At 36.5% G+C, this 11,230-nt stretch overlaps 1 protein-coding gene across 3 annotated transcripts; it reads right to left on the minus strand.

Annotated features, from left to right (window-relative positions):
- Positions 1–643: 643 nt before the first annotated feature.
- On the minus strand, positions 644–9,995 carry LOC117630474 (bifunctional dethiobiotin synthetase/7,8-diamino-pelargonic acid aminotransferase, mitochondrial-like). 3 transcript variants are annotated; one of them, XM_034340826.1, is made up of 15 exons: positions 9,157–9,995; positions 8,874–9,044; positions 8,408–8,669; positions 7,670–7,750; positions 6,971–7,091; positions 6,006–6,154; positions 5,239–5,333; positions 4,559–4,674; positions 4,334–4,474; positions 3,312–3,445; positions 3,089–3,220; positions 2,699–2,833; positions 2,137–2,249; positions 1,322–1,528; positions 644–733 (listed from the first exon to the last, which is right to left on the minus strand). In XM_034340826.1, exons 1-14 carry the CDS (start codon positions 9,885–9,887, stop codon positions 1,345–1,347), a joined length of 2,565 nt encoding a protein of 854 aa, XP_034196717.1. In that variant the 5' UTR covers positions 9,888–9,995; the 3' UTR covers positions 644–733; positions 1,322–1,344. The 3 variants fall into 3 exon arrangements, with proteins under 3 accessions (XP_034196717.1, XP_034198790.1, XP_034222877.1); XM_034342899.1 differs by lacking the exon at positions 644–733 and adding an exon at positions 855–998; XM_034366986.1 differs by lacking the exon at positions 644–733 and having other exon boundaries at positions 1,079–1,528.
- Positions 9,996–11,230: the final 1,235 nt, after the last annotated feature.

Raw genomic sequence — 11,230 nt, forward strand, 5'->3', positions numbered from 1 at the left:
CACATTGTGATGACACTCGAAAGGGTCTCTCCAAAATATTTGCCACCAATGCAAAATATAAGGGCTTGTTCAGTAATGTTTTAAGGGGTTGTTTTCATTTTCAGAGAACAAAAATGAGGTAAAAACACATTCGGCAGCCCAAAAACATAAAACACTAAGAATGTTTTCATAAAATGAAAACAAGTTCTTGTGTACTTGTAGAAAACAGAAAAAAGTTGTTTTCATTCTCATGGGAAACGTTTTCATAAAAATAACACATATTATTATTTCAAATTGTACTATCAGACACGTTTTCATTGTTTTTGTTTTCTGAAGATGTTTTCTAATTAATCTACCATACGCATTTTCATTTCTTGAAAGTGCAAATTCGTTTTTTTGTTTTCATTCTCTGAAAATATTCTAAGAAAACATTCTCCGAAAACGTTATCGGACGGGCTCCTTTTGTCCATTTTCTTAATAGTTTTACACATGTAGGACTTGATTATTACCTAAACAAACCTAAAAAACTATGAAAGAGAAACATGAAATCCTTTCTTTGGCAATCAACCAGATAATTTGAGATATGGAAGAAAAAGAAATCAGCTATGAAAGAGAAAAAGAACCTTTGTAGGATAAATGACAGGAGATATCCTTTGGTAGCATCATCACTATGGGTGGGACAAAACCGGCAATTCTGAAGTTGGTATTAGAGATATGCAAAGCCGGCAATTCTGACCGTTGATCGATGTTGCCCCTATATTTGATCAATGATCAGAAATCACCGACAGGTGGCTGAGCAACGAACCTTAGTATTGTCGTATGTGTAACAGTGTAACAGTGTAACAGCATAGGTAAATTACATCAGCACCCTCCAATCATTGGACTGCATTAGTGGGATTTCAAGGCGTAGGGACGCAGACAGGGAGAGAAGGGAACTGGACAATCAAGGCTTTTTCTTTTCGTGTCGTAAGAGGGATATATACATCATACAGTCAAGAAAAGGCGAAAGAGACCCAATCCTAAGATAGGAGAGAAATAAGTATCCCATTGTAAATTTACTCATTTGCCCTTGCATTTAAGAAATAAATCAATAATATTAAAAAATATGGATAAAATACAACTGTCCTCCCCCTATTTTTTCCTATCTCATCCTATCAAATTCTAGAGAGTATAAGCAAATGAACTGTCACACACACTCCCTTATCTTTTATTCTCAAGAGGGTGAGGGAAGGCATTATGAGGGCTAAAAGCCATTGGCATGCGGACAAAATAGGCACATGGCCAACGCATGAGACCAAAATGTAATTAACAAATAAGAATTGCAAGTTGTGGAAAGATTTACTTGAATTCATAGTTGCAGATATTTTAATTGTTTTGAGATTGGCTAAGTTCTTCAAGCCTTCTGTAAACTTTAGTGAGGGCTTCGTTGCAGACCTTAGGAGATGTGCAGGGTCCGCACATAAGATATATGACATGTCCCAGAGGCCTCATGTAAACTCCGTCTTCACGAAGCTTCTTCAGAAGAGAGCTTGCATACCGTGACCCATACCTATTCAAAATTCACAGAACAAAACATTTCAAACAAGGGTTAAAAAGATTACAGGACACAGCGCAGCGCGGTAATTGTCAGCTATCGCAATGTTGCGTCAAAAAGCTAACGTTGATGATAACACTGTATAATCATAGCATTACGATACATGGAAACTTGTTCTTAATCTATGAAGTATACAAGCACCTCTACATCTTGTCCACAAGCGAAACATTCATGCACACATACATACATACATACATACACCCACACACACACACACACACATATATATAGAGATAAAAAGATATATCTATAAATAAAAAATTCTATTAATTTTTAGAGTAAATATTAAAAGACAGAAGAAGATGTCATGATACAATGGGTTGGCTGGCCGAATGAACATGTGACTTCTGGCCAATGATTTTAAAAGTCAACTTGTGGTCTAAATTGTTAAAACTCATAACCTTGGAACAATTGCTAGCATCATTATGCTGCACATATTGTATAGGATGATATGGTATTACTAAAGAGGCACATGATAGGTCAACTTATAATTTTCCAAGGGTACGGGATGATTTGGTGTATGTGGGGGCACCACACAAACATACAAAGTAATAAGACCATACCCAGCGTTGCAGCCTTCTACTCGGAGCTCTAGAGCACAAAGCGTTCCCAACACAACTACTCTTTGAATTGCAGGATGTGAAGAGATCTGGTACACTAGTTTGTCATCCCATAACTGCAAGCATTTGGAATGATACCATGTGGTAAAATTAAAAAAAAGAAAGAAAAGGAAAGGAAAAAAAAAACCACACACAATGACACTAAAAGAACAGCAAGTTCTAGCAAAATTTAAAAAGAACAGGTACCATGTTGAAATATGAACCAATTAAGCATCATAATGATGTAAAGCCTTGTTTTTTTTTTGGGTCTCATAATGAATTAAATCCCAGGCTAAACACATTAAGCTACCCCTTTTGCAATTCTTAACAGCTCTCTCTCTCTCTCTCTCTCTCTCTCTAATCAACTTGAAATTATAGAAATCAATTTATGCCAGGTAATTACACCCTCACATACATTATTCAAATTATACAAGAAAAAAGCTGACTGAAAATATATTGAAGGTATTGGATTTGTATGTAGTGTTATACAAATGAGACACACACAAGACAATTATAATACACATACCTCGCTAAGTAAGCTTCCTTTGGAAGTGATATTAGGATTTCTCTGAGAATCCTTAAACCATCTTATAGATTTAGCAGCTGCTGTGCACCCAATGGCATGTGCAGAATATGAATGTCCATGCAGAAGGGCCTTTAGCTATAAAATTAACAGAAAGTGCTTCTTAGTCTATACATGCATAATACCAACACCAAGAAATGTAAACAAACGCTATACCAGCCCAATTCCCTTTAAAAACATTGCTATACCACATCAATCCGTGTATTCAAATTTGAGCTTAGAGTAAATAATTTAACATATCTTAATAAATGTAAAATCAAATAAGCAATCAAATCAAGTTGTAAAATAAACTTAAGTGTTTCTCATACAACTCAACACACCATAATAAATTACCTTTGAGTCTCCAATAAATGAGTCAAATACAGCATTGGTAGCCAAGGTGGCAGCCAAGGGTACAGTCCCACCAGTCATCAGCTTCCCAAAGCAGGCTATATCTGGAAAACAAGATAGTAGTTCTGCAGCTGACTGTAAAACAAAAGTTACTTCCCAATCAATTAAATAAAAATGTATAATAAAAATTTTGAACAAGAGAATGAATGAAACCAAAGGTTCCAACCTCTGTTCCTAGACGCCAAAAACCAGTGAAAACCTCATCAAAGATGGTAGGAATATTTTTCTTCCGGCACTCATTCACCAGAACACGCTGGAAAAGTGGATCAACCATATGCATTCCTCCAGCACCTTGTATAACTGCAGAACAATTCCAAATGAAGAATGGAAAAATTGCTACATTAGTATAAAAGGGAAAGATATAAAGCAAACAGATGTTATATAATCTTTAATTATCAAAAGAAAACTTAGGTTATAAATCTCAGCCTAATCAGAAAGACAAATGCCAAACACACACATGCACAGTCCATAGAGTAGCAGAAAGCCCATCAAAACGACTTCAAATATAAGACATCTCAAGTATGAAAAACAAGTGGTGGCCCAGAATAGATGCATCACACCTCACACAAGCAGGTACAGATTCACTAGATGACGATCTGATGTAGAACAGCCCGTAGGTTTAGAGTAAACACTTAAACAATAGAACATAGAAGAATATAGGAGGTCGAGGAGACAAAAATAAAGATCGAAGTGACGAAAGAAAGGACCGAAATCAGAGAACCGAGAAGGAAGAACAGAAATCACATAGTTTTAAGAGAAGGTTTACTCAATATCCAAATCTGAATTTTAAAGAACTACATGGGGGTATTTATAGTAAACTAAAACCTAGACATAATAGGATAAAAATCCCTTGCTTAAACAGAAATCCTAACCCAAATAAAATAGGAAACTTAAAACTAGAAATCTGGAAATCTGGAAAAGTAGAAATCCTACTAGAATTTGGAAAACTAGAGAATCTAGGAAACTAACAAATATATTAGGAAACTAATAAATTTAGGCCCTATGCGTCCTGCATCAAGATCAGGCTTGGGAATTCATAATTAACAATTTTTCATTTTAGGAGTCAAGTAAATTTTCAAGAAGTGTCCAATATAAGAAACTTAATTAAATATATTACCTGATTGATAAAACAAAAACAATCTGATCCAACCAGATATAAAATAAAATTACTGGTATAAGTAATCTTGCCTGGTTCAATAATCAATGCTCCAATGTACCCTTTTGATTCAGGAAACTTTGATAATTGTTCTGATATATATGTTGAATAAATACCAGCAAGATCTGACTTGTCCCTGCTCTTGACAAAAATATCATCACGGGAACCAAAGGCTGTAGAAGTGCCAATGAATGTAAGAATATGGTACCTTAGTAACAGATCGAAATAGAATAGGTGTGACAAAAGAGGTCACTTACTCATATTTTTGAGATTCAAACTCCGAGAATGCAACCCTTCAGGTAGGGAAAGGTTCCACATATTGTTGGACAAAAAAACCATCGGAGGATCGAGAAAAAAACCTCTTCCATTATACCTGCACGTAAAAGTTATAAATCTTGACAAGGCTCAATGACAAAATAGCTTGTTCTCTATTGCTGCTAGTTAGCTCTATTCCAAGACAATATTCTGGAATCAAGATACAAATGATCAAGGTAAAGAAATTACATGCAATTCTAAATTGCATTAATGTCCTCATTCTTTACATATGAATGCATAAATGATATTTATAAGTCTTGCAAGCAAACAATTGAGAGATTAAAGACCACTGAAAGAAGTGATTTTCAGTGTGCGTAAATTTTATATGCTTTCAGCTTAGTACAAGTAGTAGAAAAATGGACAAAAACATAAACATAAAAGGTGAAATAAGAGGGAGCTTTCTTAAGTGAAAAGTTGTCGATACTTGATATTCAAGAGGGAAAAAAAAAGGCTCCCGTGAACTACTACACCCCCACTTTGAAGCAAATAATCTAGCATCTTCTATCTATGTCATCAGTAGCCAGCAATATATTCTCTATTGGATGCTGACTAACTCCAAAAGTTGATATATAAGTATACAGATTTGGAATATTTCAAGTATCTTGTGACAGAAAATTCATACCATGGTTGTTGGAGGAAGCCTGTATAAGATGATGGTGCTTGGGCTTCCATAGCACCCAAAGTATCACCATGATAAGATCCTTTAAGAGCCAGGACCTGAAATAAACAACCCCTGCATCAAAAGAATTGAAGAAAAATCTGACCATAACTTCCAAAGTTACATCACATTAGAGGATCGTTACAATAGACAAGGCAATGATTTTTCCTAACTGGGCAAAGAGTAGCTTAAACAATCATAAATACAGAAAAATCAGCAGCTAGAAAAGTTAGCTTATCTAAAGTTTAGACCATAATTCTTACCCCATCCACCTCACATAAACTACTCCAGTACTAGCTAAACATGTACAAGTGAAACAAGGGAGATAATAAAATTGAATTCAGACCATAATTCTAAAAATTGAATCCATATGGTGCCAAATAAAAAACCAGATACTCATGCTCCAACGCTGAAGATACTTAGTTAACGAACAAATGCCCAAATAGTGTGTGCTTTCAGTATCATTTGTCATCTCAACTATTTAGGAATATTTTCTGACAAAATTTCATTTACTCATAACAATTCAGTTGATCCACAAAAGCCGGAGGCTTAGGAATTTTTTAACCAACAGAACTTTTTCTTTATTTGTTTCAGGGAGCAGAGAAAATTACTTGTTGAATTTCATAATGACAATGATTATATACAAAAGAAGGAGGTGAAAGAGTTTTTCTCTTGTTAATTAAACCAATATGATATTACACTAATGGGGATGAAGTATTAATGAGGCCCACCACAAGCTCAGGATATCTCTCAGCTGTATTTTCCTTGAGATGATCTAAAAGAATTCCATGATCATAAGAGAATTTACGGAATGCCATCTTCAATGCAATCTCAATTGCTGTAGATCCATTATCCGAAAAATATGTTCGAGAAGCCCAACCTGCGTAAATTGACATCAGCCACATATAAGCAGATGGGTAAAGACCAAGGAAAAATATATGAATATATGTGACAAATTTACGATATTTTGAAATACATTACTACCCTTTGGATTCTACATGTACCATAGGCAACATCTTTGGCCTATGGCATCACAGAGTTAGTCGAATACCCAAATAAAAGATTCATTAGCCACGTGATAAAGCATTGAAAAACTGTAACTAATATAACTGTGTTTTCAACCACAGAAAGTAGCATACAAGAAAGGGTAAATTGCGAGAATGGTCCTCAAACTTGTATGCCCGTTACATTTTGGTCCCTAAATTAAATTATTAGTCCAAATGGTACATAAACTCTACTTTAATCGCTCATTTGATCCAACCGTTACATTTTCTGTTAAATGTAACCAAATTTTAGGGGTAAATACGACTTTTCATAATTAAAAAATAAAATAGGGTTAAAATAAATACAAAATTAGAAAATAATTGAAGAAAAAGAGAGGAAAAAATCATGAGACCCAAACCCCCTCCCTTCGATTTCTTCTCCCCTATTCCAATTACTGAGTTTTTATTTTATTTTTTATTATTTTTTTATTTTAACGTACGAAATGACCAATTTGCCCTCATATTTAACAGCAATATTGACAGAATGTAACGGTTGGATCAAATGGGTGATTAACATAGAGTTTATGTACCATTTAGACTAATAATTTAATTTAGGGACCAAAATGTAACGGGCATACAAGTTTGAGGACCATTCTCGCAATTTACCCTACAAGAAAAGTAAATAAAAGGAATACAAGTTACATAATACCAACCTTTTCCAACACCTTCAAGCAAAAGTTCAGCACATTCCAAGGCTGGCTCATAAACATTCTCAGGAAACATTACATGCCCAAATCTTGCAGTTGCATAACCCATATCCCTTGCAAGTTCAGTCTGAAACCACCTAAACAAAAACCACATTAAAAAACTTTAGACATTCCATATTATTCTTTTATATGTCAAATAAATAAAATCATTGACCAAGGGGGCACAACCTGTGCACGCAAAAAAGATACCTTCCAAAACTAAAAAAGAAACTAAAAGAATCCAAGAAAAATTGAACAGTGAACTAGGGGAACAGTCCTTGTCTTGACTGTCCATACGGAAGCCAAAAATTAACAGCACAAACTTTGCTCTCAATGAGAGGGTATCAGATCAGCTCAAAAGATTCAACTCCATGCTCTCTACTGAAAATTCTATAAGCATGCTCATACATTTTGCATAGTCTAAGCATAAAGTGAGTGCATGAATAAAACAACAATGCGAACGGGCAACATTATTAGACATAACATACAGGATACATAAGACCATAGGCATCCATTCAGGAATGACATGACCAAGGAGATTGCAAAATATAAAGATTATAAAACAGCATTATGGCTTTGCAATATGCCACGATCTGACCGTCAATCAATAAATAGAAATCAAGTATCAGAGCAAGCATTTGACAGAAAGATATTTATAAAGATGACCTGTAAAGTAGCATCAGGTCCTTGAGTCCACCAACTGGCACATGCATCAAATTGTTGAGTTATGACATCATCATTCTGAGCCTAAAATTAAATGAAACAAAGTTAGCTAGGCATTCTATGAAACGGTCAATAACAGAATACATATCACTTGGAAGAAGTGCAAATAAGTTATTTATACAACTAGAACTACAAAAACAAATACAGTATAGGCAACCAATACGCATTCCTTTCTTTCATTAAGCATTTGTTTAAAAGAGAAAGCAAAAAAAATTCATCACCGAAATGTAGTATTTCTAGAGTCCACTTCTTCCCCATACTACTAGTGAACGGGAAAACATATCAAAAAAATAGTAGGGTATGCGGTAAAAAAACAGTGATCTTCTCAATTTAATGAATGGGGAGTCTGCTTTGAAATCATCCGCCTGTACCCTCCCCCCACCCCAAGGATCCCATCCCAAATTGCATGAGCAACAGGTCTTACATGTAATTTTCCGAATGCTTGATTATCATAAAAGATTCCCAACATATCTTAGGATTCCCTTAGGTCCAAGATATGAAAGAAACAAATATTTCCTTGCCTTGGAATAAATAGAATAAAATGGATTGGTACGATCTGACCTATTATCAGAGATCAATCCAAGGATTTATTTTACTTCCCCACCTAGCTACTCTAGGGTGGGGGTAGGTCCGGTGGGCATCATTTAATTAGTGAAGCCACATATGCTATCTGGCACAAACCTTGAAGACTGAAAAATTTTCACCGCAGCGTGAATCAATCACTGTAACATCTCCTTCTGATACAAATGTGTGCTGAGTAAATGGCCACCAGAAGACATCTACGGCCCTCCTTGGCATGTCATGCAATCTCTTGGTTCTTTCGGTGTAAGCTGACAGCATTATTTCCATCAATGAATCAAATACATTATGAGCATCATCATACCATTCCATAAGGTCATCTGATAAGTCTTGTGGAATTGGTGGCAGTACAAGCACTGGAACACTAAACAACAAATGATAACAGTTAGTATAATTAGATTTTGCAGGACTAGAAGGAAATATTAAACACGTCATACAACAAAAGCATAATTATCATATCAGGTCAAAGACAGTGAAATCCAAATACATGAGCAATGTTTACACATACTTGTCCAGATATAGTTACATATAGTATATAAACACTATTAATACGAGCAATCCAAATTACCTGTTTCGAAAATATGATGCTAAAGGCACCTCATTTACAAGGCCGTGATCCTCAAATACAACAGCAACAACATCATAACCTCGAATTTTCAAACTTTCATAAGCTGAAATGGTTCCAGAAATACCACCTAACCGTCCATCTCCGACAAGAATAGCTGGTAAACGGAAAGGCCTGCTCACATATACTAACTTCTCACGTTTAGAAATTTGTTTGACTAGTAATAGCAAGAGCAGGGATAAGCGAAGAATGTATTATAAACAACCAAACTACGAATTTGAAGTACCTGTACAAGTCACATTGAAGCGACCCAGAAGGCCCTGGACTGGCAACCCCGCCAGCCGTCTCAACCACACAAAAAGAGTCCGCTTTCTCCTTCCCAACCCCAATCTGCAAACACCTCTGCAGCATTTTGAGCAAGGCCGAGTCCTCCACCGCCCCACCTTCCCTCTCAGCCGCCAAGTGCGGCGACACGGGGTCTCCCCACGCGTACATTGTCTTACAAAGCAGCTCCGAAATCGGGCCGGTTTCAGAATTGTCCCCAACAACCCTCCTCTCCTCACACCAGTCCAAATCGCGCATGCCCTTGTCGAAATTTTTTGGAGCTTGGGGGGCTGAGATGGAGCTGGCAGCCGAGGCCGAGGCCTTGAGGACGTGATTGGAGGCGAGGAGAGAGAGGTGGGGGGAGCGGCGGACAAGAGAGGTGAGCTTGGAGAAGACGAAATGGGAATCGGAGTCGGCGGGGTAGCCGGTTTGGATGGGCTTGAGGTAGAGGAAGGAGCGGCGCCGGTGGCGGGAGAGGAGAGAGGAGGCGGCGAGGCCGGCGGAGACTAGGGTTTTTCCGAGGGACGTATTGGAGGACCAAATGAGGTAGATGGGGTGAGAGAGAGGGACGGTGAGAGGCGGGGAAGGATTGGTGGCGGCGGGGCCGGCGGTGGTTGAGAGGTGTTTGATGACGTGGCGGTGGTGGAGTTGGTGGCGGGTGGGGCGGAGGAGGAGAGAGGTGAGGGTGAGCATGGTGGTGGTGGTGAAATGTGGGGTGTGTCTGGCGTGGAGAAGAGAAAGAGCGTTGGTTGGGGGTTTGCGAGGGTTTAATTAAGGAGGGAAAGGGATGTTGGTGGGGAGTAAGATATTCGTTTCCACCTGAACCTGCATCATTACCCAAAAGGACGCAAAGCCAAAACAAATAAAGGGCCAAAGGGGAAAATTATCAGAATTTTCTCAACAAATTTGTGCAAACACAATTTCAACGCACATTTTAGGCATTTCTTTGAACAACAAAAAAGGAAAAAAGAAAAGAAAAGAAAAGTGTAATGTTTGGCAGAATTGAGATAATATTCGAGAATTGATTTTCTGAAAGAAAATGTTTGGCAAGATTTGGAGAAAACAAGAGTTAGGAATTGACCATAATCAATTCCATTTTCCACATGAAATGCAAATTCACAACAAATTTTTCTTTATTAATGGATCTGAAGATGTAGGTGTCATAGGTATGCTAACACTAAAATTGAAAGTTCTTCGCTCAAAAATTAACAAGTGTCGAATAAAGATTTGGCTAAAAAGCGCCGACAAGAAAGCCTTCGCTCAACTAGGAAGAAGACAAAAACCTTGCAAAATGCAAGGGAGGGAAAACCTAACACAAAGAAGTTTGCTTTTGGATCATGGCAGGGCATGCTTAGGGATAGAAATCAATTGTTTTCTCATCCCATGTTTAGTAAGTTCAATCATGAGAAATAGTTGTCTGGCTTATAGAAAAATAAAAGGGAAAATGTAACCCTCCTCTCCCCCTCGGGTTTCATTTTCCCTTCCCATGGGAAACTTTGGGAAAATGAGTTAACATTAAATGCACATTTTTCATAACCATTTTGTCCCAATTTTTTTATTAAAAAAATATATATCCATCCTACATTATAACACTTATCTTTCACCTTAAATTATCATTTAAAAATTACATTCAATTGAATTATAAAATTCAACTCATTGACTCAAAATAATCTCAATTCAATTTGACAAAATTAAACAAATATCATATTATATTGTATTCATACATGATTATATTATATTATATTATATTATATTATATACTCCTTAAAAATAAATATATTACTTTACACATCAGAAATCAATGACAATCTAAGTCAATTTTGCTAAAAGTAGCAAAAGACCGTGTTGCTCTTCATTTGCTATTTTCTTTGAAAATGGAAAAATCCATTCCCTTTATAGGAAAGTTAGGGGTGTAGGGGTTGTTGGTTTCGTTTGTTATGAGAAAAATTATTTAAAATTAACAATTATTATATTGTTTAAATATTTCCACAAAAGATTAGGGGGAAGATGGGATTCCGACGAAGGGACAGAGAGAT

The sequence above is a fragment of the Prunus dulcis genome, chromosome 1, assembly GCF_902201215.1.
Source record: "Prunus dulcis chromosome 1, ALMONDv2, whole genome shotgun sequence".
Taxonomy (NCBI): domain Eukaryota; kingdom Viridiplantae; phylum Streptophyta; class Magnoliopsida; order Rosales; family Rosaceae; genus Prunus; species Prunus dulcis.

Bases quoted from the DNA above. Each gene is read 5' to 3' on its own strand.
- LOC117630474 (XM_034340826.1), bottom strand. From the start codon at position 9,887: ATGCTCACCCTCACCTCTCTCCTCCTCCGCCCCACCCGCCACCAACTC. The intron at 5,334-6,005 runs GTGGGCCTCATT...TGTTTATTTCAG, and splicing joins AGAGATATCCTGAGCTTGTG to GTCCTGGCTCTTAAAGGATC. The intron at 3,446-4,333 runs GCAAGATTACTT...ATTGTTCTGCAG, and splicing joins AGCATTGATTATTGAACCAG to TTATACAAGGTGCTGGAGGA.